Source organism: Sarcophilus harrisii, chromosome 4 (assembly GCF_902635505.1).
Source record: "Sarcophilus harrisii chromosome 4, mSarHar1.11, whole genome shotgun sequence".
Classification (NCBI taxonomy): domain Eukaryota; kingdom Metazoa; phylum Chordata; class Mammalia; order Dasyuromorphia; family Dasyuridae; genus Sarcophilus; species Sarcophilus harrisii.
This window is the reverse complement of record NC_045429.1, coordinates 377,575,653-377,602,752: the sequence shown is the minus strand read 5'-3', so window position 1 is coordinate 377,602,752 and position 27,100 is coordinate 377,575,653. Positions and strand designations below refer to the sequence as shown.

Below are 27,100 nucleotides of genomic sequence, written 5' to 3'. Positions count from 1 at the left end.
CAAATAACAAAATCATTATTCCCTTAACAGTTGTTACTTCTTTAATATTTTAAAGGTATATCTTCAAATAGTTTCTAGAGCACTTAACCTATTCTGAAAACATTATATGTACATTTCAAATTTTGAATCTTCACCCTAAACAAAATCATTTCACATAAGTGAACAAAGTTCAGGTTTTGTCATTCTTCCTAATATTCTTCCAATGTAGTCTCAGTTTCAAGTTATTTGAAAACCTTATTTTGATTATTATAAAATAATCATTATTATTATATAAAGATTGACCTAACTCCTACATACAAAATTCTGTTTTATATGATTTAATAATGAACTCTAACTGGAAACATTTATCGATTATGTTTATATAAAATGATAACAGCAACAACAAAGCCCTTAGAAAAATCAATCTAGTCCAAAAGTCTGTCAAACAAAAATAAAACTTCAATCCTATATTGTGAAAACAAAAAAGATTTAAAATGCAAAATATTTAATGGTATTTTAACACAGTAATTATATATAAATATATATATATATATATTTAATATAGCCAGAGAAGATTTCTTTTAACCTTTCATCTTTGAATGATAAAAGCAATTTCAAAATTAATTTGTAAATAGTTAGAAAACTTATACCAACATAATAATCCAAACTTCCTGCCCCAGATTTAATTGTCACATAGTATTAATAAAACAATAGGATTTTCCTTTTTTTTGATATGCCTAAATATTCCATGACACAATCAATAAATGAACATGCTCATCACTACTCAGATCTTTATCAACTCTGAAATATGAAATGAGCTCAAAGATTGCAGAGAATTCAGAAAAAAACCCAGAAAGCTGATCTTAAAATATGGAAAATAAAATACATAAAGGATAACTTCTTTCTTGAACAACTGATAACATTTGTTCAAATTAAAATTTAATCATTATCATAAACTTTAACACCTGATGTCCACTGATTTACTTGCTACAACTTATTTTGATTTTCATTTAACCAAGTATAGATTTAATCTATAGAATAAATTATTATTATCAATAGAAAGTAATTCTTTATGGAATCTGGAGATATGGCATAGTGAGTTGAAAAGTCAGGAATACATGGCTTTGTTACCTGTCTCTGTGGCCATATGACTGTGAACAAATTAAAACAATTTTATACACGCGTCTCCTAAGTAACTCTGTAAAATTTTCATAAATTCATTTGTATTTGACAAAATAATTTCCATTCAAAAAATTTCTTAAACTGAAGAAATCATAGAAACAATCTACTCCTTCCCTCCCTAAAGGAAACATTACATAGATGTTTATTATTTCCTTTAAACTAATAGGAGGCAGCAATAAGAAAATCTGAATACCTGGCCTGGAAAATACAACATTCTATTTAATGTATAAAGTACATGAACTTTGAGTAACATGGTGCTTGAGATTGTTACATTTGCAAGTGATATTTGGTGAATAATTTTAGGTGAATTCACATTGCTTGCTTTCTCTTAAATCAGTTAGCTTGATTAATTTGCAATGCAAATTGAAATGAAGAAAGGGCATGACCCATCAAGAATATCACTAGTTGGATAAAATAAAGTCATTCTCATGTCCAACAGTGCTATTTATAGGTTATTCAGGACACTAGTGCTTATATTAGAAACTTATGATTTTGGGCAAAATAGAATTTTAAGAAATTGTAATTAAGTTTTCAAGTTCTACACTCTTTGAAGGCAGAAATGGTTTTGGTTTGTAGTATCTTGTTTTTGTCTTATTATCCCCAGCACCTAGTATGGTGTTTTATACATAACAGGTACTTAATAAGTGCTTGTTATAATTAAATGACAGTATGCAACTTGAAATTATATTCACAATGACACACAAAACTGAATTCATTTTGATAGTTTTCATTAAATATAGTCTTTTATCCTAGAAAGAGGGAAAACTGCATCTTAGTCAAATTTTAGTTGGTAATGCATCGTATAATATCATTAGATAACCTTGGTAAAACATAACTGTGAATGAAGTCATTCAATATCATTCTGCTCTTTGCTCTCATTTAGAAAAATTCTTGAAGCACCATAAATGTTCCCAGAAGATGAAAGGATGATTATCTTTGAAGTAGCATTCTAGTAGTTGAATTGTATCAAGTAATGGATACTCCCATTAAATCATAAATTTCAAACTATAGGATTTCTCAACATAAAATTACTTTCTTGGAGATGAGGACAACAAACTAAGCTTTGAACATTTCTTTTATATCTCTGAGTTAGAATTCACTCCATGCTTAATTTAGAGGAATGTAGGAAGAATAAATGGGATAACAGATTTTTTTTTAGTTCCCTAGGGAAAGTATTAAATAAATAATGTTATTAATATTTTATTGAAACAAAATATTGAAAAAAATTCAATGATGTAAAAGATTTTACATGTTCTTTTAGTGCAGTGTTCTGACAATATCAAATCAATCATTGGATATAGCTCAGAAATTTAGCTGTGATTTTTCAAGAAAAACTGAGTTCTTTAAGATGCATAAAATGTTTTTATAATACATTTTATAATGTATTTATAATGTATAAGCAAAGCCATGAAAGTCAATGACATTATCTTTTCTGTATTTTAAAAATAAGAATCGTACAAAAAATATCCCTAGTAAATTATTTTTCTCACATTTTCTTAGTGTAACTCATGATTAAATTTAATCCTTAGCTTTTTTTTTAGGCCAAAATGTTCTCTTTATCAATATCTATAAATGGACTTTTTTCTACCTTTTTGTTAACAACAAAAGAGAAGGTAAAATAATTTCTCATTGTTTACCTTGAAAAATGAAGTGCTCCATACTTTCTTTGAAAGGTTGGATGTGCTCCTCTAGGGACATCTGATAAACTTTTCCTGCTTCAGTTTCACAGGCTGAAATTAACAAAAGAATTGTTTAGAATGGTAAATGAATGAATAAAAATATTTTTAAAAACTTATTATCTAATGTTACATGATCTGGTTAGCTATGCAAACTAGTTTATTTTTTACTCATTTTACTGAAGCATTTTAATAGGGAAAAACAATTTGAGTGGAGTCATATGCAAGGATCCATTTATTGGGATATTCACATTGTCTAAAAAGCAGTATAGTGTGTGTGTGTGTGTGTGTGTGTGTGTGTGTGTGTGTGTGTATACAGAAAGAAAAGGTAAACGTATTTTCACTCATTCTGGGAAAAGGGCTCAATTGCTTATTCCTTCTTTATTAAAAACATAATCTAATCCAAAATTTTCTAAGAAGAATCTATTATGACAAAGAATTCTATATAATTTTATAATTCCTATGTTGAGGAAAAGAAAAAATAACCACTGAAAAAAGCTTTGAATTAAGATTTGCTATTTGCATGATGGTAATCTATAATATAAAAGCAAAAAAACCTGAAAATCACATATACCTTGATAGCCAATAGCTCAAATCAATGAATACCCCATATAGTATTTTCTCTACAAGCAAAACTTTTGAAGTAAAGATATCAATCATCCCAGAGACTTAAGTACCTTAGATATCTAAATCTCTCACAGTAATCTCAAGGCAAAAGGACTTATACTAGGTGATGTAATTTTCTTTCTAATTTAACAAGGGAATTTAGAAGGTAGAAGGGGAAAAAAAGGTTTTGTATTAATATAACTTATTCTTCCTCCATAATATAGGAAAAGTAGCATTGTAGTCTAGTCTGAATTGAGGCAATTATAACTACAATTCTGATACCTGATTTGTTTGGAAAATGACAACTGACATAGTGTGACCTACAAACAAGAATCAGATATTGAATAGCAATTAATTTGAAGACCAAACATTGTTTGCATCAGTTTTCTATTGCATATTATAAAATGAATAAAATAAGAGTTTATCTTGAAGCCCAGAATGTTTAGTTTTGAGAAGTGAAAGTTTAGTTGGGGTATGAAAAGAAGGAGGATATGATCAAGATCTTCAAATATTTGAAGGGCTTTCAAATGAAAATTTAGTTTTGTTCTGTTAAAGAACTCTACCAAGTGTGGAAGTTACAAGGCAGATTTTGACATATTATAAGGCTGATTTTTCCAGGCAATAAATCAAATCTAATTGCCAATTTGATAATCTCTTCATCAATAGAAATAGTCCAATGAACTTGAGTGAGTAACTGTCAGATATTGTGAAAATGGATCATATTCCTGTAAGGATAAAAGTGGGAATAGATTAGGTGACACTTAGTTACAAGGAATGCTCACCTCCCCCAAAATAAAGACCTACCTAAAGAGATCAAAATCATATAAAAATAGTTTGGGATACATATCATTCCTGTTGTCTTGCCTATACCTTGAATTTTGCTGAGGATCTTTTCAATGATAATATTTTCGTACTTTAATTCAAATACAATAATTATTTGATAAATTCATGCAAAAACTGCTAAATATAAAGTGTAGAATATTAAATGTATAAGAAGAATATGTCCTTTCCTTTCAACATGCAGAGCAAACAGTCTGGTTTGGGTATTCAACAGTTTCTGCCTAGAATATTACAATATCATTATTTTGAAATTTTGATAGTTTTTGTTTTTATTTTTTGAATTTTTTTCTTTTCCTAATTATATATAAAAGCAATTTTAACAATCTTTTTTAAAAAATTTTCACTTGCTTCCCCTTTTCTCCCTTTTTCTCCTGCTTACTTCAAAGGGCAAGAAATCTGATACAGATTGTACATGTGTAGTCATGCAAAATAATTTCCAAATTAGCCATGTTGCTAAGAAAAAAACCAGATAAAAACAAACAAAAAATAAAGTTTAAAAAGTATGCTTTTTTTTTTTTTTTTTTTTGCTTTCTCAGACTCCATCAGTTTTCTTTCTGGAAATGGATAGCAGTTTTTATCATAAGGCTCTCAGGATTATCTTGGATCATTGTATTTCTGAGGATAGGTAAATCATTCCTATTCATCATGCCATATTGCTGTTAATATGTACAGTGTTTTCCTGGTTCTTCCCACTTAAATTTGCAACAGTAGGTATAAATATTCTCATATTTTTCTGAAGACAAACCTCTCATAATTTCTTATGGCATAGTAAAATTCCATATACCACAACTTTCTCAGTCATTCTCCAATTAATGGATATCCTCTTACTTCCCAATTCTTTGTCACCACAAAAGTTATCAATATTTTTAGTTGCTGTCAATATTTTTGTACATAAAAATCTTTTTAGGATACAAATCTAATTGCCAGGTAAAAGGTATGCACAATTTTATAGCCTTTTATGCTTTGCTCTCTAATGCTCTCCAGAATGTTCACAGTATCACAAAACAGTTTCCATATCTCATCTAACATTTTTTATTTTTCTTTTCTACAATATTAGGCAATCTGATAGGTATCAATGGTATCACAGTTGTTTTAATTTGAACTTCTCTAATCAAAGTGACTTGTACATTTTTTATAACTACAGAAAGTTTTGATTTATTCTTCTGAAAAATGCCTGTTCATATCCTTTATTAATTAGGGAATGCCATATTGTAAATTTGACTCAGCTCTCTACATTTGAGAAATGAGATCTTTATAAGAGGCAATTGCTGTAATTCCCCCTGACTCCCATTTATTTTGTTTTCCCTCTAATCTTGTTACATTGACTTTGTTTATATAAAACATTTTTTTAGTTTAATATAATCAAAATTATCTATTTTATATCCTGTAATGTTCTTTGTCTCTTGTTTCATCATAAATCATTCCCTTATCCATATATCTGACAGCTAAAATATTTCATGCTGCCCTAATTTGCTTATGATATTACCCTTTTTTGTCTAAATCACGTGTCCACTTTGACCTTGTCTTGGTATATGGCATGAGATGCATACTTAGTTTCTGCTAAAATGCTTTCCTCTTTTCCCGTAATTTTTGTCAAATAGTGGGCTTCTGTCCCAAAAGCTTGGATTTTTAGGTTTACCAAGCACCATTACTATCGTTATGGTCATTTACTACTGTAAAATGTGTACCTAATAAATTCTACTGATCAACCAATCTATTTCTTAGCCAATATCATATTGTTTTGAAGAATTACTACTTTCTAATACATTTTGAGATATGGTACTACTAGGCCACTTTCCTTTACATTTTTTTTCCCCATATATTCCCTTGATAAATATTCTTGATCTTTTGCACTTCCAGATTAAATACATTTTTTAATTTTGGTTCTAAAAGGCAAAGTTTTTGGTAGTTTAATTGATATGACACTAAATAAGTAAATTAATTCAATAGAATTGGCATTTTTATCATACTGGTTTGGTCTACCCATGAGCAATTAATATTTCTCCAAATGTGCAGTTCTGGCTTTATATGCGTGAAAAGTATGTTATACATGTGTTCATATAGTTCCTGGGTTTCTCCTGGCATGTAGGCTCCCAAGTATTTCATATTATCTTTTGGGGGAGAGGAAATTGAAGCTATGTGACTTATCCAGGGTCACACAGCTAGGAAGTATTAAGTGTCTGAGGCCAGACTTGATTTAGGTCCTCCTGACTGCAGGGCTACTGCTCTATTCACTGCATCATCTAGCTGCTCCTACATTGTCTACAATTATGTTAAGTGGAATTTCTCTTTCTGTATCTAGCTGCTGGATTTTGTTGGTAAAATGTAGAAATTCTGTTTGTGGATTTGTTTTCTATCTTGAATTGTTGCTGAAGTTGTTAATTATTTCAACTAGTTTTTTTTTTTTATTATTTCCTTAGGATTCTCTGAGTATATTATTATATCATCAACATGGAAAATTATTCTAGTACATATTAAATAAAAATGGTGATAATGGGCATCTTTGCTTCACCCTTAATCTTATTAGAAACAAGCTTTTCCCCTTCACAGATAAAGTTTGATGATGGTTTTAAATATATGGTATTTATCATTTTAGGAAAATTCTATTTATTCCCATATTTCCTAGTGTTCTTAACAGGGACAAGTGTTGTATTTAATAGTTTTTTTCTGCATCTTTTAAAATAATCATATTTTTTTGTGGCTTTTGTTATTGGTATGATCAATTATATTGATAATTTTTCTAATATTCCATCAGTTCTACATTTTTGGTATAAATCCCACCTAGTCATATAGTATAAACTTTGTAAAATGTTACTATAAAATTCTTGCAGTTTGTTTTTACATAGTTTAAATTTTAACCTATTTCTCCTCTTCTCTTTCCCTACTAGAAAGCCATTCAAAATAACAAGTATATTTTAAAGAAGACAAAAGAGAGAAAAGAACAAATCGGCAAAAGTAATCAATGCACTGAAGAAAAAAATGTGAAAATATAGACAATTCACAATCATGAAACTTCTATGTCTGCAAAGAAATAGGACTGAGGGATCTTCTCATATCTATTCCTTGAAATTCACAACACCTTTTTTTTCCCTTAAATTTTGTAGTGATTGCTATTTCAATTTATATTGCTGTAGTTCTTGTGCATACTATTTCCTTGCCCCCAGTTATTTTAATCTGCATCAGTCTATGTAAATTTTCCTATACTTCTCTATATTAAACATATTTGTAGCTTTTTTCAGCACAGAAATATATCATTACATTCATATATGTATTTTTAAAAAACAATTCTTCAATCAATGAGGAACTATTTTCTCTTCAGTTCTTAGTTATCATAAAAGTACTTTTGTAACTATTTTGGTTTATTTGGGGACTTTCTTATTTCATGATCTTATTGGACATATATCTTAGAAGTGAAATCACTAGGTAAAAAATATTACATTTCAATAATTCAAAATTGCTTTCCAAAATGGATTTTTATTAAAAAAATTAATTTAAAATCATTTGCACAGATAATTTTCAACATTCACTCCTTCAAAAACTTGCATTCCAATTCTATTTCTCCTTTCCTCCATCCCCTTTCCTAGGTGGCAAGTAATCCAATATATGTTAAACATATGTAATTTCTCTATACATATTTCCACAATTATGCTGCACAAGAAAAATCAGAACAAAAATGAAAAAAAAAGAGAAAGAAAACAAAATTCAAGCAACAACAACAAAAAGTGAAAATACTATGTTATAATTCACACTTAGTCCCCACAGTCTGAGCGCAGATGCTCTTTTCAACACAAGTACATTGAAACTGGCCTGAATCACTTCAATGTTGAAAAGAGCCATGTCCGTCAGAATTAATCATTGTATAAATGTGTTGTTGCAGTGTACAATGTTCTTCTACTCACTTCATTTAGCATCACTTCTTGTAAGTTCTCCAGGTCTCTCTGAACTTATTCTGCTGATCATTTATTATAAATAATAATATTCCATAACATTAATATACATAGCTTATTCAACCATTACTCAACCATTATCCAACTAATAAGCATCCCCTCTGTCTCTAGTTTCTTGTCACTACAAAAAAGGCTGCTAAAAACGTTTTTGCACACATATTTCCTTTTCCCTTTTTATGATCTCTTTGGGGATACAGGCCCTTAGAGACATCGCTGGATCAAAAGGTATGCACAATTTGATAGCTCTTTGGGCATAATTCCATATTGCTCTCCAGGATGGTTGGATCAGTTCACAATTCCACCAACAATGTATTTGTGCCCCATTTTCCCCACATCCCCTCCAACATTCATCATTATCTTTTCTTGTCATAGCCAATCTGAGATGTCATAGTCAATCTGAGGTGTGTAATAGCATTTCAAATTTGTCTTAATTTGTATTTCTCTGATCAATGATGAATTATAGCATTTTTCATGACTATAAATGGTTTTAATTTCTTCATCTGAAAATTGTTCATATTCTTTTACCACTTATCAATTGGAGAATGGCTTGAATTCTTGTAAATGTGAGTCAATTATCTATATATTTTAGAAATGAGGCCTTTAACAGAACACTTGGATGAAATTATTTTTCCTAGTTTATTGCTCCCCTTCTAAATTTCTCTGCACTAGTTTTGCTTGTACAAAAACTTTTTAACTTAATATAATCAAAAATATACATTTTGCATTCCACATTGGACTCTATTTCTTCTTTAGCCATAAATGCTTCCTTTCCCACAGAAGGAGAGAGATAGACTATTCTTTTTTCTTCTAATTTGCATATAGTATGAAGCCATTGTGACCTTATTTTGGTATGAGGTGGTAAGTGTGAATCATTGCCTACTTTCTGTCATACTAATTTCCAAGAAAATGGTTTTAATATTCACAACATCCCATCCCTACAAATGTATTCATGTGCCTACCTTCAAACAGTCCTTCCAAAACTGACTATTCTTAACATTTGACAATTATGATAAATCTCAAATCAGGAAAGAGAAGCTTATTTCTCAGGGGAAAAGATAGCTGTGACTAGAATGTCTCAAGATGCTCTAAATTATTATTGTTATTATTATTGTAATTAGTATAATTATTATTTGCTTTTTGCTGAGGCAATTGGGGTTAATTGACTTGCCCAGGATCACACAGCTAGGATTTGTTTAGTGTCTGAGACTAAATTGCAACTCAGGTCCTCCTGATTTCAGGACTGATGCTCTATACACAGTGCCACTTAACTGCCCTGCTCTAAATTATTTCAAGTTAATAGAAGTAAACTTGTTTTGGGGACAAAATAGAAAGGTACTCCGGTTGGCATTCACGGCACATTTTAACTAAAAAAAGAAATTGTTTAAAGAAAATATAATAAAAATACTTTAGAAGAATTTTCCTAGTTTCATAATTGTCATCTTCTAATGAGCACTTTGATGTCAGAGTGAAAAAAAATTCAAATTGGCTAATGAGTTTTCAGTATAGAAATCACAAAACAGATATCATCTCAGTGAGCTTTTATATAGATCTATATTAAATAGTTTTTATTCTCCCCAAGTCATATATTTTCACTAATAAATTCCATGTGAACCTTTAAATTAGCATCCCTAAAAGTCAATCAATACTTATTTTTATCTTCAAGATCTCTAACTTGCATCAATGCAGGCAGTTAATTTATTGATGGATCCATAGAAATATTTGGAATAAAAATAAATCAAGTTCTCAACTGCTTTAGAAAACTAAGAGAGTTAAAAACAAAGAAGAAGCATATCTAAATTTTTAAGTCTATATTTGCTTTCTCTGATGATGGCCTCATTTTGTTCTAATATGTAAGGAAGAGTCTAATTTATAAAAATAAAAGCCCTTCCCAATGAAAAATTATCAAAATATATATGAATAGTTTTCAAATAAACTAAACTATTTATAGTAATATTTTAAAAAACTTAATTCATTAATAATTGAATAAATGCATATTAAAACAATTCTGACAATGCTACCTCATACCTATTAGTTTGACTAATGGGCCAGAAAAGGAAAATATCAAATGTTGAAGGAAATGTGGAAAAAATGAGATATTAATGCATTGTTGGTAGAATTGTGAATTGATTCAACCATTCTTTAGAGCAATCTGGAACTATGCCCAAAGAGCTACATAGTCATGTATACTTTTCAACCCAGGAACATCACTATTAGGCATGAATACCAAAACAGATTTTAAAAAAAGGAAAAGATCTTTTACATACAAAAATATTTGTAGCACCTCTTTTCTCAGGACAAAGAATTGGAAAATTAAATTCAAGAATTTTAGAGCCCTTCCCAAGATCAAGATACATGAAAAGGAAGCTTAAATAGAGGTAACTAATTTTATATAATTCCATAAGACTTGCAAAGCATTCTCCACACATAAATTCTGTGTTTTAAGTTGTGGAAGTTCTTGAATTTAATTTTGCACCTATTTTCTTTCAAGGAAGTATATATTCATTAAGCAAAATATGTGAACCTTATGTTAGTTTTGACACACATACATATTGCAAAGTTATGTTTTGATATTTTTATTTTGTGTAAACTGTGTTATCTTTGCCAGGATTATAAACTGGTTACATAGGAAGCATTTAAAAAATGCTTGTTGGTGGATCTCTTGAAAGCAGAGGATTCTTTTTTTTTTGTACCTAGATTTTTATTTTTTTTGTTTAAAATACAGAACTGGAATTAATTGACAGATCCTCTTACCAGAAATTCTATAAATTCATATTAACTGACATCATTTTGACTATAATTATCAAATCCCCATTAAGCTTTTGTTTTGATCTCAAACTTCCTTAAAAAGTGGGGGGAGAGGAGAATCATAGATTCAGCAGATTGTTGCTAATTCAGAAGCCAAAATCTCCTACGAAAATAGATTTTAAAAATAAGGTAGCTAAAATAATTTTGCCATTTTTCTTCTATCCTACAATTTAACTAGATTACTAATTCACCAGCTTTTTTATTATTTCTTACAACTGAATAGACACTAATCAGTCAAGAAGCATTTATTTTTTTTGCCTATAATCAGCATATATTTGTTATTCATCCTTTATTTGGTAATGTCTTGACTTTCACATGAATTGGATTTATTTATTTTTTCTTTCTTCAGCTCATTTTTTATTATAGATATTTTTATTTATAAGATATATGCATGGATAATTTTACAGAATTTACAATTGCAAAATTTTTTGTTCCAGTTTTTCCCCTCCTTCCCCTACTCCCTCCCCCAGATGGCAGGTAGACCCATACATGTTAAATAAGTTGAAGCATATGTTAAATACAATATATGTATACATATCCATACAGTTATTTTGCTGCACAAGAAAAATTGGACTTTGAAATAATGTACAATTAACCTGTGAAAGAAATCAAAAATGCAGGTGGACAAAAACAGAGGGATTGGAAATGCTATGTTTGCTGGGTGTAGCTGGTTCTATTCATTATTGAACAAATGGAACTGATGTGGTTCATTTCATTGTTGAAGAGAGCCATATCCATCAGAATTGATCATCATATAGTATTGTTGTTGAAGTATATAATGATCTGGTCCTGCTAATTTCACTCAGTGTCAGTTCATGTAAATCTCTCCGGGCCTTTCTGAAATCATCCTGTTGGTCATTTCTTACAGAACAATCATATTCCATAACATTCATATACCACAATTTATTCAGCCATTCTCCAATTGATGGGCATACACTGAGTTTCTAGTTTCTGGTCACTACAAAGAGGGATGCTACAAACATTTTTGCACATACAGGTCCCTCTCCCTTCTTTAAGATCTCTTTGGGATATAAGCCCAGTAGTAACACTGCTGGATCAAAGGGTACATACAGTTTGATAACTTTTTCAGTATAGTTCCAAATTGCCCTTCAGAATGGCTGGATGTATTCACAATTCCACCAACAATCTATCAGTGTCCCAGTTTTCCCACATCCCCTCCAACATTTGTCATTAGCTTTCCCTGTCATTTTAGCCAATCTGACAGGTATGTAGTGATATCTCAGAGTTGTCTTACTTTGCATTTCTCTGATTAATAGTGACTTGGAGCAAGTGATACATTGTTGGTGGAATTATAAATACATTCAGCCATTCTGAAGGGCAATTTGGAACTATACTGAAAAAGTTATCAAACTGTATGTACCCTTTGATCAAGCAGTGTTACTACTGGGCTTATATCCCAAAGAGATCTTAAAGAAGGGAGAGGGACCTATATGTGCAAGAATGATTTTGTCAGCCCTCTTTGTAGTGGCCAGAAACTGGAAACTGAGTGGATGCCCATCACTTGGAGAATGACTGAATAAATTGTGGTTTATGAATATTATGGAATATTATTGTTCTTTATTATATGACCAGCAGGATGATTTCAGAAAGGCCTGAAGAGGCTTACATGAACTGATGCTGATGAAATGAGCAGGACCAGGAGATCATTATACACTTCAACAACAATACTATATGATGATCAATTCTGATGGATGTAGCTATCTTCAACAATGAGATGAACCAAATCAGTTCCAATAGAACAGTAATGAACTGAACCAGCTACACCCAGCAAAAGAACTCTGGGAGATGACTATGAACCACTACATAGAATTCCCAATCCCTCTATTTTTGTTCTCCTGCATTTTTTATTTCCTTCACAGGCTAATCGTACACTATTTCAAACTCTGATTCTTTTTGTACAGCAAAATAACTGTTTGAACATATATACATATATTGTATTTAACTTATACTTCAACATATTTAACATGTATTGGTCAACCTGCCATCTGGGGGAAGAGGTAAGGGGAAGGAGGGGAAAAGTTGGAACAAAAGGTTTTGCAATTGTCAATGCTGAAAAAAATATCCATGCATATATCTTGTAAATAAAAAGCTATAATATAAAAAAAAACCTGCAATGTATCAGTGTCCCTATTTTCCCACATCCCCTATAACATTCAGCAATAGCTTTCCCTGTCATTCTAGCCAATCTGACAGGTGTGTAGTGGTATCTCAGAGTTGTCTTAATTTGCATTTCACTGATTAATAATGACTTGGAACATCTTTTCTTATGGCTAGAAATAGTTTCAATTTCTTTATCTCAAAGTTATCTGTTCATATCCTTTGACCATTTATCAATTAGAGAATGGCTTGATTTCTTATAAATTAGAGTCAAATCTCTATGTATTTTATATATCAGAACCTTTGACTCCAAAAATGTTTTCCCAGTTTATTGTTTCCTTTCAAATCTTGTCTGCATTAGTTTTGTTTGCACAAAAGCTTTTCTTTTTTATTTATTTATTTGTTTATTTATTTTTTATTTAATAGCCTTTTATTTACAGGATATATACATGGGTAACTTTACAGCATTAACAATTGCCAAACCTCTTGTTCCAATTTTTCACCTCTTACCCCCCCACCCCCTCCCCTAGATGGCAGGATGACCAGTAGATGTTAAATATATTAAAATATAAATTAGATACACAATAAGTATACATGACCAAAACGTTATTTTGCTTGTACAAAAGCTTTTCAATTTGATATAATCAAAAGTTTTTATTTTGTGATCAATAATGATCTCTAGTTCTTCTTTGGTCACAAATTCCTTCCTCCTCCACAAGTCTGAGAGGTAAACTATCCTATGTTCTTCTAATTTATTTACAATCTCATTCTTTATGCCTAGGTCATGAACCCATTTTGACCTTATCTTGGTGTACAGTGTTAAGTGTGGGTCAATGCCTAGTTTCTGCCATACTAATTTCCAATTTTCCCAGCAGTTTTTGTCAAATAATGAATTATTATCCCAAAAGCTGGGTTCTTTTGGTTTGTCAAACACTAAATTACTATAGTTATTGACTATTTTGTCCTGTGAACCTAAATTATTCCACTGATCAACTAGTCTATTTCTTAGCCAACACCAAATGGCTTTGGTAACTGCTGTTTTATGATATAGTTTTAGATCAGGTACAGCTAGGCTACCTTCATTTGATGTTTTTTCATTAATTCCCTTGAAAATCTTGACCTTTTGTTCTTCCAGATGAATTTTGTTATTATTTTTTCTAGGTCATTAAAGCAGTTTTTTGGGAGTCTTTTGGGAGCACTTTGGGAGTGCTTGGTATAGCACTAAACAAATAGATTAGTTTAGTGAGTATTGTCATCTTTATTAAATTTGCTCGACCTATCCAAGAGCATTTATATTTTTCCAAATGGTTAGATCTGACTTTATTTGTATGGAAAGTATTTTGTAGTTTTGCTCATATACTTCCTGAATTTCCCTTAGCAGATAGATCCCCAAATATTTTATACTATTGGCAGTTACTTTAAATAGAATTCTCTTTGTAACTCTAACTGTTGGATTTTGTTAGTGATATATAAGCATGCTGAAGACTTATGTGGGTTTATTTTGTATCCTGCAACTTTGCTAAGAGTGTGGATCATTTCTAATAGCTTTTTAGTAGAATCTCTGGGGTTCTCTAAGTATACCATCATATCATCTGCAAAGAGTGATAATTTAGTTTCCTCATTACCTACTCTAATTCCTTTAATCTCTTTCTCAACTCTTGTTGCCGAAGCTAGCATTTCTAATACAATATTGAATAGTAATGGTGATAGTGGGCAATATTTTTTTCACTCCTGATCTTATTGGGAATGGTTCCAGTTTATCCCCATTACATATAATGCTTACTGATGTTTTTAAATAGATGCTACTGATTATTTTAAGGAAAAGTCCATTTATTCCTATACTCTCAAGTGTTTTTAATAGGAATGGATGTTGGAGTTTATCCAATGCTTTTTCTGCATCTATTGAGATGATTATATGTTTTTTTGCTAATTTGGTTATTGATATTGTCAATTATGTTAATAGTTTCCCTAATATTGAACCAGCCCTGCATTGCTGGTATAAATCCTACTTGATCATGGTGTATTATCATGGGGATGATTTTCTGTAATCTCATTGCTAATATTTTATTTAAGATTTTTGCATCAATATTCATTAGTGAAATTGTTCTATAATTTTCTTTCTCTGTTTTTAACCTACCTGGTTTAGCTATCAATACTGTGTCATAAAAGGGAATTTGGTAGGAGTCCTTCATTTCCCATTTTTTCAAATAGTTTATATAACATTGGAGTTAATTGTTCTTTAAATGTTTAGTAAAATTCACATGTAAAATCCATCTAGTCCTAGGGATTTTTTTTAGGGATTTGATTAATAGTTTGTTCTATTTCTTTTTCTAAAATGGGACTACTTAAGCAATTTACTTTCTCCTCTGTTAATCCGGGAAGCCTATATTTTTGAATGTAGTCATACATTTCACTTTATGAAATTTATTGGCATAAAGTTGAGCAAAATAACTCCTACTTATTGCTCTAATTTCCTCTTCATTGGTAGAAAGTTCCCCCTTTTCATTTTTAAGACTAACAATTTCATTTTCTGCTTTCCTTTTTCTAATCAGATTTATCGAAATTTTATCTATTTTATTGGTTTTTTCATAAAAAACCAGCTCATAGTTTTATTTATTAATTCAATAGTTTTTTTTAACTTTCAATTTTATCAATTTCTCCTTTTAATTTTAGAATTTCAAGTTTAGTACTTGATTGGGAGTTTTTAAATTGGTCTTCTAGCTTTTTAAGTTGCAAGCTCAATTCATTGATCTTCTCTTTCTCTATTTTATTCCAATAAGCCTCTAATGATATAAAATGTCAGGGCAGCTAAGTAGCACATTGGATAGAGCACCAGCCCTAAAGTCAGGAGGACCTAAATTCTAATCTTGTCTCAGACACTTAATACTTCCTAGCTATGTGACCCTGGGCAAGTCACTTAATCCCAATTGCCTCAGGAAAAAAAAAAGATATAAAATTTCCCCTTATTACCTCTTTGGCTGCATCCCACAAATTTTGGTATGTTGTCTCATTATTGTCATTCTCTTGGATGAAATTATTAATTGTATCTATGATTTGCTCTTTCATCCGATCATTCTTTAAGATGAGATTATTTAGTTTCCAATTACTTTTTGGTCTATTTACAGCTAACTTTTTGTTGAATGTAGTTTTTATTACATCATGATCTGAAAAGAATGCATTTACTATTTCTGCCTTTCTGCATTTAATTTTGAGGTCTTTATGTCCTAATATATGGTCAATTTTTGCATACATTCCATGAACTGCTGAGAAGAACGTGGACTCTTTTCTGTCTCCATTCAGTTCTCTCCAAAGATCTATCATACCTAAGTTTTGTAATATTCTATTTACCTCTTTAACTTCTTTCTTATTTGTTTTGTGGTTTGATTTATCTAATTCTGAGAGTGCAGGGTTGAGATCTCCCACTATTATAGTTTTGCTGTCTATTTCTTCTTGCAACTCTCTTAATTTCTCCTTTAGGAAGTTAGATACTATACCATTTAGTGAATATATGTTTAGTATTGATATTGCTTCATTGTCTATGCTACTCTTTAGCAAAATATAGTTTCCTTCCTTATCTCTTTTAATTAGATCAATTTTTGCTTTTGCTTGATCTGAGATAAGGATGGCTACACCTGCTTTTTTGACTTCACCTGAAGCATAATATATTCTGCTCCAACCTTTTAGCTTTACTCTGTATGTATCACCCTGCTTTAAACATGTTTCTTGTAAATAAAATATTGTAGGGTTCTGGCTTTTGATCCAGTCTGCTATCTGCCTCAGAAAGCAGAGGATTCTGAGTTTTTTTTAATGGATATAATTTATGTCCTTTAGAATTTTATATTCTACTGAATATCTCACTTCTCCTATCCTCCATATCTCCTATGTATGAGAAAATATTATGCATATAGCCACTTAAAATTAAAATAATGAAAACTTAGTAGAAACTTTTAAAATTGCCTAAGATGACTTTCTCTCTACATTGTAATAATCCATTTTACAATATATCTGAGACATTCTTATCCAGGCATTATATGAACTTATTTCATTTATGGTATGGCCTATTAAATAGGTTTTGTTCAATGTATGGAAAGCATTATAAGAAAATTCCTTGCATAGCCGTTACATACAAGAAATTATATGGACTTTATAGTAGGAAACATTTGGGGAATTGGTTTTGGAATGAATACTAAATTTTTTAACCTTTTACTTAAGTTACCAGATCAAATTAAATTAGCACTTTAAAGGAACTCAATAGTTTCTAATGTGGCTTCTACCATTTTTTAAAGAAAGTTCTTCCCAATATTGAGTTAAATGGTATATCTCCAAAATACCCACTGACACCAATTCTGTCCTCTAAAACAACATAAAATAAGGCTTACTATTTTTTTCCCCATTGAGAATACTCAATCATTGTGCTCTACTTGAGTTTATTATCCTGTAAGATAAATTTTCTCAGCTGCCTCAAGTTCATCATGTGAAATAGTTTGTAATCCTCTCAACATCCTTGCCATTCTTCTCTGAATGTTCTTTACTTTGTAAATACTCTATGGTAATTAGAAATATAAGATTTGGATAGGAAATAGAATTAACTCTCATGGTTTCTGCTTGAATTATTAATTTCACCAAAAGACCACTGAGTTAAAGTTAAAGGCTACTGCCTCTCCCTGCATGCCTGAAAGAACCAGACTCCATACCCTTTGCCTAAAATGTTGCAAAATGGGAATGTCAGTCAATCATCATATGAGAATTATGATGGAAGTAATATACTATTACTATATTATATATATATATATATATATATATATATATACACTATCTATATTACATACTATATGAATGACAAAAAGAGATGTGTGGTAGGTATGAAAAAATATTTCCAGACAAAATCTTTCTCTGACTATGAATAAGTGCACTGAACAGGATCTGAATAGCTAATTATGAAGTACAGTATTTTAAAATACAATGCTAAGTAGCTCATTTAAAACACAGAATACATTAGACCAAGAACCTGTGTGATTTGGATTTGATTCATGGATTTGTCTCAAAATAGAGGGATGATAATTTCCTGAACAGATTTGGAGAACATCTAATAACAAGCAGTTAAAAAAAAAAAAAAAGGTTTTCCTACTATTCTGAAATATAATCAAAATAGTTTTCTATTTAAAATAAAACATGAAACTTTTTTTGTAGTAGCAAGGAATTGGAAATTGAGTGGATGCCATCAGTTGAAAAATGGCTGAATAAGTTTTGGTATATGAAATTAATAGAATATAATTGTTTCATAAGAAATGATGAACAAGCTGATTTCAGAAAAGCCTGAAAAGACTTACATGAGCTACTGCTGAATGAAGTGAGCAAAAACCAAGAGAACATCACACATAATAACAAGATTATGTGATGATCAACTGTGATAGACTTGGCTCTTTTCAATAATGAAGTGATTCAAGGAAATTCCAATAAACTTGTGCAGGAAAGAGCCATTTGCATCCAGAGAGAACTAGAGGTTGAATATGGATCATACATAGTATTTCCCCCTTTTTGTTGTTGCCATTTGTTTGCTTGTTTTGTTTTTCTTTCTTGTGTTTTTCCCCTTCAGTTTGTTTTTTCTTGTGTAGTATGATGAATATGGAAATATGTTTAAAGGAATTGTACGTTTTAACCTATATTAGATTGCTTGATATCTTGGGGAGGGGAAAAGAGAAAGAAAAATTTGGAAATTAAGGTTTTGCAAAGGTGAATGTTGAAAACTTTCTTTGCACATATTTAAAAAAAATGCCATTAAAATATGAAAAAAGTATGAAGAAGAAAACTACCTATGCAATAACTACCATTTATATAGTGCTTTAAATTTTGTAAAAACTCCTATATAATATGTAATTTATATTGATATATGTCTATGTACAAATATATATACACACATATATGTGTGTTTGTATAAAATCAATCTATATGTATAGTTTGATGTTAAATGCCTGTGATATAAATTTCAGTATTAGCTCCACTTTATAGAAGAGAAAACAGATTAAGAAGTATCAGTGTCACTATCTATGGCAATAGAACTATTAAATACCTCTGGATTGAAACTCTGCTTGTCACGATTCCCATGCCCAGTACTTTCTTCATTATATCATCCATTCCATCATTTATTAACAAAGTAGATTCAAGAGAGAATAACTTTCCATATAGGAATAATAACAATAGAATAACAATTCAATGCAAATTTAATAGGAAATTAAATTCAAAAGAAAGCCAATATTATGATTTATGGTCTCAGATTTCTATATAGAAATTAGCTATAATGGTCATTTTATTATTTTTATTGTCTTTACCCATAAACAAGGAATATTTCTCAAATTGTTTGGATTTATGTCTATTTAGACAAAGAGTATTTTTAGTGCACAGAGTGCAGATAGGAGCTAAAGTGCACTAGAAATTTTAATTCAAAGATGTGAATTTGATCTCATAAGGTATCACTGAGACTTGGTGGAATGACATTAGAAGAATAGGACTCCGGATAGTATTTTTCAAGAGATATCACCAGACCAGCAAAAGAGGTAGAATAAAAGGGAACAGTCAAGCTAAATTTATTCTCACTATTACCCTTTTATCAATATAAAAAAATTCCAGACAGATTGGTGGCAAGGAAATCTAAGGTAAAATCATAATGGGTGATTTCTCAAGCCTAAAATCAGTTCATCTCATAGACATGATATCAATGCAAGAATTTACAGGAATTTACCAGTAGCTTTGTGATCATAGAGCAGGATTATGCAATCAATCCTGGCTGTGATCACTGGTTCAAAGGCAGCTTTTACACAAGAGTCTTGTAATCAGTGAGTTTCCCTTGAAAAATGCTATTTGCCGAAACATGCAAAATATAAATAATTTGAGAAACACTACTTGGTTATAGGTAGACTGAGGCAATACAATAAAAATGATAATAATACTTCATTTAATTTACTTGTTAGTCCACACCAAGTAAACTACCAAAGAATTACTCTATGGAGCAACAAAAGAAAAATAATGAAATTCTTGCAGGAACAAAAGATTAAGAATTTTAAGGGAAATAATGGGGAGGAAAGTCAATGAAGAGGGCTTTGCAGTAACAGATATCAAACTATATTACAAAGTGGGAATTATCAAAGTAATTTGCTTCTATTCAGAAAAATAGATCTGTGGATCAAATTAGGGACATACTATACAGAATCAAAGAAAAAAACAGTAGACAGTTGTCTAGTGTTCAATAAAAATAGCGATTCAGGCTATTCAAGATTTTCTATCTAAAACAACAACAATAATAATAACACCTGGAAAACTGGAAAGTGTTCTGATAAAAATTAGACTTAGACCAAAATTTCACACAATATACCAAGATAAATTTTTATATATTTAATTACTTAGCTATAAAAGATCATATCATAAATGTATTAGAAGAGGAGAGGAGAAACTACCTTTCAGATTTCTAGAGAGGAATCAAATTCATACCTAAATAAAAAGTATAGAAATAATCACAGAAGGAAACAAAAAAAGTTTATATAAAATATTTTAATTTGCACAAACCAAAACAATGAAGCTCTGATCAGATAGTAAAGGGATAACTGATGGAAATCTTTGCTGCAAGTTTCTCTGATAAAAGTGTCACTTTCAGGCCATATGAGGAATTGATTAAAATGTGTAAGAATAAATTCTTTTCTCCAATTAACAAAAAATCAGTGAAAATAACTAAGAAGTTCTCAAGTTCTAAGATGTTTAAGCTATCATTAGCCACATAAAGAAAAAATATTCCAAGTGATTCAATATTATAGAATGAGAAATATAAGTAATCCTGAGGTTCTACTTCATACTCATTGGATTGACAAAGTTGAAAAAATAAAATTATATTAAAAGGGTTGAAGTAAGAGAAGGAGATTGATATACTACTGTCATTAAAATCTGGGAAAATATGCAGCAATTCTAAAAAAAAAATTTGAATTAGTTCCAAAAACACACTAAATTGTATGTACCTTTTTATCAAGTACACACACACAAACACACACATACACACACACAAACATTTTTCATTGTAGCCTAAAACTAGAAAATAAGAGAGTGCTCACCTACTAGAGAATGGCTAAATTAACTGAGGTACATAAAGGAAATATAATATCATTGTGCTCTAGTGATGAAATAGAGAATTTCAGAGGAATCTGTGAAGACTGCTATGATCTGGTGTGGACTAAAGTGAGCACAATCAGAAGTATAATTTACAAAGTAGTAACATTATAGAGAAAAATAACAGTGAAAGACTTTTGGACTTTTATTAATGAATTTGCCATTCATTTCCTGTCAGAAAAGTGATGGTCTCAATATCCAGAATAAGATCCATATTTTTGGACAGGGTCAATATGAGAATCTGTTTTGCTTGACTATGCATATTTGCTACAGAGGGTTTTTTCTCCAACTGGGGCAAAAGGAAAAACAGGAAGAGAAAATAAATGCTATTTAAAATATAAATTTAAAGTAAAACAAAAGAAACCTATAATTAAAGGGGTGGGAGAGCATTGTGTATTAAAAAGATTTACTTCTATAAGGAAATCAAGAAACCTGAAAGGAAATGGGATATACAGTAATGAGCATTTGGGAGAAGGCCAATGGAAACCCAAATAGAAGCAATATTGTCATTAGAATATAGCATAGACCACCTGGCAAGAAAGAAAAAAAATAAATACAGTTCAGGAAACAAATCACAAACCAGGAACTATGGCATAATATAATAGTGATGAGGGACTTCCATTTTCCAGACATTTGCTGAAGTTGTTTGTCTGCCAGAAGCAAAAAGTTAATAATTTCTTTACTTTTTTAAATAATAACTTCATCTTCCAAAATTCTGAAGAATCACCAAGAGGAATTCTATTCAGGATCTAAGTCTACCAAACCAGGAAAACCTGGTAGCAGACTGAAATATAAAACTTGGGGCAGAGGCAAAAAATTAATCTTCTATCTCAGAGTTTGTGACTGAGAAGTAGAGAAAAATTTAAAAAAAAAAAAGTTCTAACATGTACTCTAGATTCCTGGATAAAAGATTTAAGAGTCTAAACTTCAACTTCAATGGGGAAAGTAGTCCAAGGAAGATAAAAGAGAATTTCTGAAATGAAGTTTTGAAGATAGAAAGAAGATAAACAAAAGGGAGACTTATGAGGGGAGAGAGAAAGATAGATAGTAACAGAGAAATAAAGAGAGAATGCAAAGCATTGTGTTAATAAGCACTTTATGAATATTAAATCAATTTATTCTTACAACAACCTTGTGATGTAGGTACTACTATTACTCTTATTTTACAATTAAGGAAACTGAGGCAGAAAAGTTTTTTTTTTCCTAACGTTAATCAACTAATAAGAATATCAATCAGATTTGGGTACAGATTTCTTCTGTGCTAAGTGGCACAGTGCAGGTAGTACACTGGGCCTGGAGTCAGGAAAACTCACTTTCCTGAGTTCAAATATGACCTCAGAAACTTAATAGCAATGTGACCTTGACTAAGTCACTTAATTCTGTTTGGCTCATTTTCCTTATCTCTAAAATGAACTGGAGAAAGAAATGAGGATTAGATTTTATAAAAGACACTTGCTGAAGACAAGAATTTGAGAGTGAATACAAAATCATAGTGTAATCCTTCAAGGATAATGTGAGGAATGTTAAAACTCAGAATAAGTTGTGCCAAGTGTAAAATCCACTGATAAAATTATTAAAGGAAGAAGATAAAACAATAAAGTATATTTAGAAGACATTGGTAAGGAAGATCAAAATACAGTCACTTTCTTAGAAAGATGATAATTAACAAAAGAAAGTAGTTAGAGCTGATCAATCCTTAATTTTCTTGTTTTCTCTGTGAAGACAAATGAAAAAACAAGAAAATTCATTCCAGAGTTACTATTTACAAGAATGGTGATAATAAGAGTGTTATCTTGAAGACGTGTTTAAGTTCAAATCACCTAATTCAAAAACCTCATAATTAGATATTGAAATAACTAGTGAATTTAATTGCTGAACTATTGTCCTTGACTGTTGTAAGGCAGTAGAGAACAGAAAAATCATAAGATTAGAGAATGGTAAAGGCCCAGTTTATGTACTTACCCACCCCCTCAAAAAAAAAAAATATGGAAAGAGAATAAAGTCTGAAAATACCAGCAGGCTAAATTTAAATTTCTGAAAATTTTAGAAATATTGAGTAAGGTGTTAATAAAAGCAAAGGGAAGAAGGGTCTCAGTCTTGGATCATTTTCACCATTTGTCAACTTTGTTCCTGTACATGTATTGTTGAATGAAGGTAAAGACAAACACTTAACTATTATGACTGGATCCACTACAAATTTATGTCCACTCAATGAGGCCCTTACTAATGCTAAGCAATCTGATTATATCCACCTCATTAGTTCACTATCCCATTTTGGGCCGTAGACATTCCTAATCTTTTCATCCCTTCTCAATCCTCCCATGGCACCTTTTCTACCAACTTCCCCAAAGCCTCATATATTACACATAAAATCAATATCTTTTTCTGTGACCTCTCTCTCTCCTTTCCTCTTGCTTTTCTCCTATCACTCAGCTGCCTTCTACTATTATCTTATCCTTTAACATGATAAATTGGATTTTTTTTATCTTCTCCACCAAATTTTATTTACTTTCAATCTATTTTTCTCTACTGGCTCCTTTCCTACTATCTACAAAGATGGCCATGTCTCCCTTATACTGAAAAAAAAAACCCTCACTTGATCCTTCTATCCTATTTTTCTTCACTTTGTAGTTCGATTACTTGAAAGATGGTCTATAAAAGATATTTTTGCTTTTTCTCCTCTCACTCTCTTCTTAACACCCCCCCCCAAATCTTCAATCTGATTATACTACTGAAACTGCTCTCTCCAAAGTTATTAATGATCTCTTAGTTGCCAAATCCAATGATCTTTTTCCAATCTTCATCCTCCTTTGACACTGTTGATCACTCATTTCCCCATGAAACTCCTTTCTCTTTAGGTTTTCAAGACACACCATTCTCTCCTGTTTGATTACTTATTTGGCTACTCTTTTTATGTCTCCTTTGTTGGATCCTCCTTCAGATCACTCCTTCTAACCATAGATGTTCTGGGAGTCTTTTTCTTCTCCCTTTATACTACTTTCCTTGTTGATCTCATTAGCTCCCATAGATTTAATTAACATCTCCATGCTGATAATTCTAAAATCTTCTTATCCTGACCAGTCTTTTTGCTGATTTCTAATCTCCCATCTCCAGCTACTTTCTTTCACACATCTCAATCTCTATATACAGTGGACATCTTAACCTTAATATTTTCAAAACAGAACTTATTTTCTTTCCCCTTAAACTCTTTCCCCAACTTTCAATTTCCCTATTATTATAGAAGAAAGCATCATTCTCTAAGTCTCTCAGCTATCATGGATTCTTCACTATTCATCACTCTCCATTTCCATTGTCAAGGTCTGTCGATTTCATTTTTACAGTATCTCTTGAATAAGTTTTGAATAAGTATCTTCCTATTATCTCTGGATTCAAATACAAAATGTTTTGTTTGTCATTTAAAGCCCATTCAAAACACCTTTTTCTACATTTCTTGTCTTTTTATAACTTGTTCTCTAAAATATCCTCTTGGATCCAATGACATCAGCCTCTGAGCTATTCCATGAGCATAATGCTCTATTTCTGAGTTCTGAACATTCTTTTTTAGCTGATACTCATACCTGAAATGCTCTCCCTCTTCTGCTCTTGTTTTCTGACTCTCTGGCTTTCTTTAAGCCACAACTAAAATTCTATCTTTTACAGAATGCTTTGACTAGCCCATCTAAATTCCTTAGCCTTCTCTCAGTCAATTATTTCCTATTTATCCCATATATAGCTTGCTTTGAATGTATTTGTTTGCATGTAATCTCCCCCATTTGATTGAAACTTCCTTGAGGGCAGTGGCTGTCTTTAGACTCTCTTTTTGTTAGTTCTTTCATTATTGGTTCTTTGTTCTGGAAGAGGACTGACCAGTGGAAAGTGATATAATGCCTTGCAAGTGAATTGGATTTAAGTGAGGGAGTGTTGTAACAAATCACCAGTCTCATTCATTCCTCTGGAGCCATGTGGGTCCAGTGGCAAGGTACAGATCAGGACAACTGGAAATAACCTCAGGTATAGAGGGAAACCTTGTCCTTTTTAAGCTCTTTACCAGGTTTCAATGCCCATTCAATGTTTAAGCCTAGGTAAGAAACGAAGCAAAGACAACAATCTCTTTTACTTTGTCAAAAAAAAAAAAAAATCAATCTGGGAGGGAAAGACCTTCAGGGTTTCTGTCCAAAACAGAAACAATAACTATTTACATTCACTCTGGGCCATCATAGCCCAAACAGTGACTAAGGGAGACTTGGGCCTGGGCCTACTATAAAGCAATCAAAGAGAGCCAGAATGATCTGAATTTCAAGCACAGATCTTAAAAAAGAGATCTAGTTTATAAACCTCAAGCTATCTTGTAAGATTATAGTGAACAGAAGTTACTTATCTTGCATATTAAGAGAATGCTATTGATATAGTGTACCTAGATGTTGGCAGAACACTAGACAAATTCAAATATTTAACCATTAAAAATGATAATTAGGATATAAACATCGGTGCCATGCTCCTCAAATTTGCAGATGACAAAAAAAAAAAAAAACCTAGGAAGGAAAGCGAATATACTGGATAACACTCAGTATGCAAATAGATCTTGACAGTACAGAACACTAGTCTGAATCTAATGAAATAAAATTCAATGGAATAAAAATTTTATATTCACATTTAAAAAAATCAAGAACTTTTCAAGTTCCAGATGGGGAAGGCATGGTTCAGCTGAAAAAACAGATGGGGATTTTAGGGAACTGCAAAATCAATATGAGACAACAGTTTAATATGGCAGCCAAAAATATGTTAATTTGAATCTAGTGAGCCAGAGGGACACTCCTTTTCCTGTCTCTTTGACTTTGAACTGGCTATCCCCCATATCTGGAAAGCTCTTGCCTCCTTCTCTTCTGTCTCTTGGAACTCTTGGTTTCTTTCAAGACAAAGCTCAAATGTCACATTCTGCAAGCAGCCATTTTTGTCCTACAATCTACTTGAATTTCACTTCTCAGGTTACCAGTCCTTCATTATGTATATATTTTGTATGTACCTATTTGTTTGTATGTTGTTTTTTCCATTAGAGTGTAAACTCTTTAAGGACAGAGATTGTTCTTACTTCCATGCTTAACAGTATTTTTAAACTTAACAAATTCTTAGAAAATTCTTGACTGTGTCTAAGATTAGGAAGATGATTATTAATTTATTCCATCTGGGTTAGACTACATCTGGAATATTATTTTCAGTTTTGAGTACCACATTTTAGGAAGTATATTAATAATTTCAATAATTTCCTTTGGAGGTCAAAGAAGATGGCATTATTCAACTGTTTTTTAGTTGTATCTCCCCATTTGGAGTTTTTTTGGCAAAGATACTGGACAGTGTTTTGCCATTTAACTTCAACTCATTTTATAGATGAGGAAACTGAGGCAAAGAGGGTTAAGTGACCTGTTCAGTATCACAGAACTAGTAAGAGTTTGAGGCAGATCATTTTGCTTTGGGATTTTTCTAATTGTTGGTAAGTTTTTCTTCCCATCAAACTTGCTTCTATAGAACTTTCATCCTTTATATCTAATTCTACTATTTGAACCAAGCAAGGCATTTGAGGAGAGGTATCAACTCCAAATCTCACATTCTCTAGCTTAAACAAGGAATCTTTTATCAACTGATCCTCACATGGCATAAATAAATGTCAATACTTTTAACCAACATTTTCCTTCTTCCTTCCTTCCTTCCTTCCTTCCTTCCTTCCTTCTTCCTTGTCAACCTCTTGATTTTTCATAAATAGAGACAATGAGTAACATATCCAACGTGTCAGAAAAAGCA

At 31.2% G+C, this 27,100-nt stretch overlaps 1 protein-coding gene across 4 annotated transcripts in view; it reads right to left on the bottom strand.

Annotated features, from left to right (window-relative positions):
• FMN2 (formin 2) overlaps positions 1-27,100 on the bottom strand; it is a 426,622-nt gene that overhangs the window by 103,948 nt on the left and 295,574 nt on the right. For 3 of the 4 annotated variants that reach the window (XM_031966950.1, XM_031966953.1, XM_031966951.1), the window contains one exon: positions 2,799-2,891. In XM_031966950.1, the coding sequence (XP_031822810.1) occupies positions 2,799-2,891 (93 nt within the window). Of the gene's footprint in view, positions 1-2,798; positions 2,892-27,100 lie in introns of those variants that run through there. The other variant, XM_031966952.1, reaches the window with a different exon arrangement.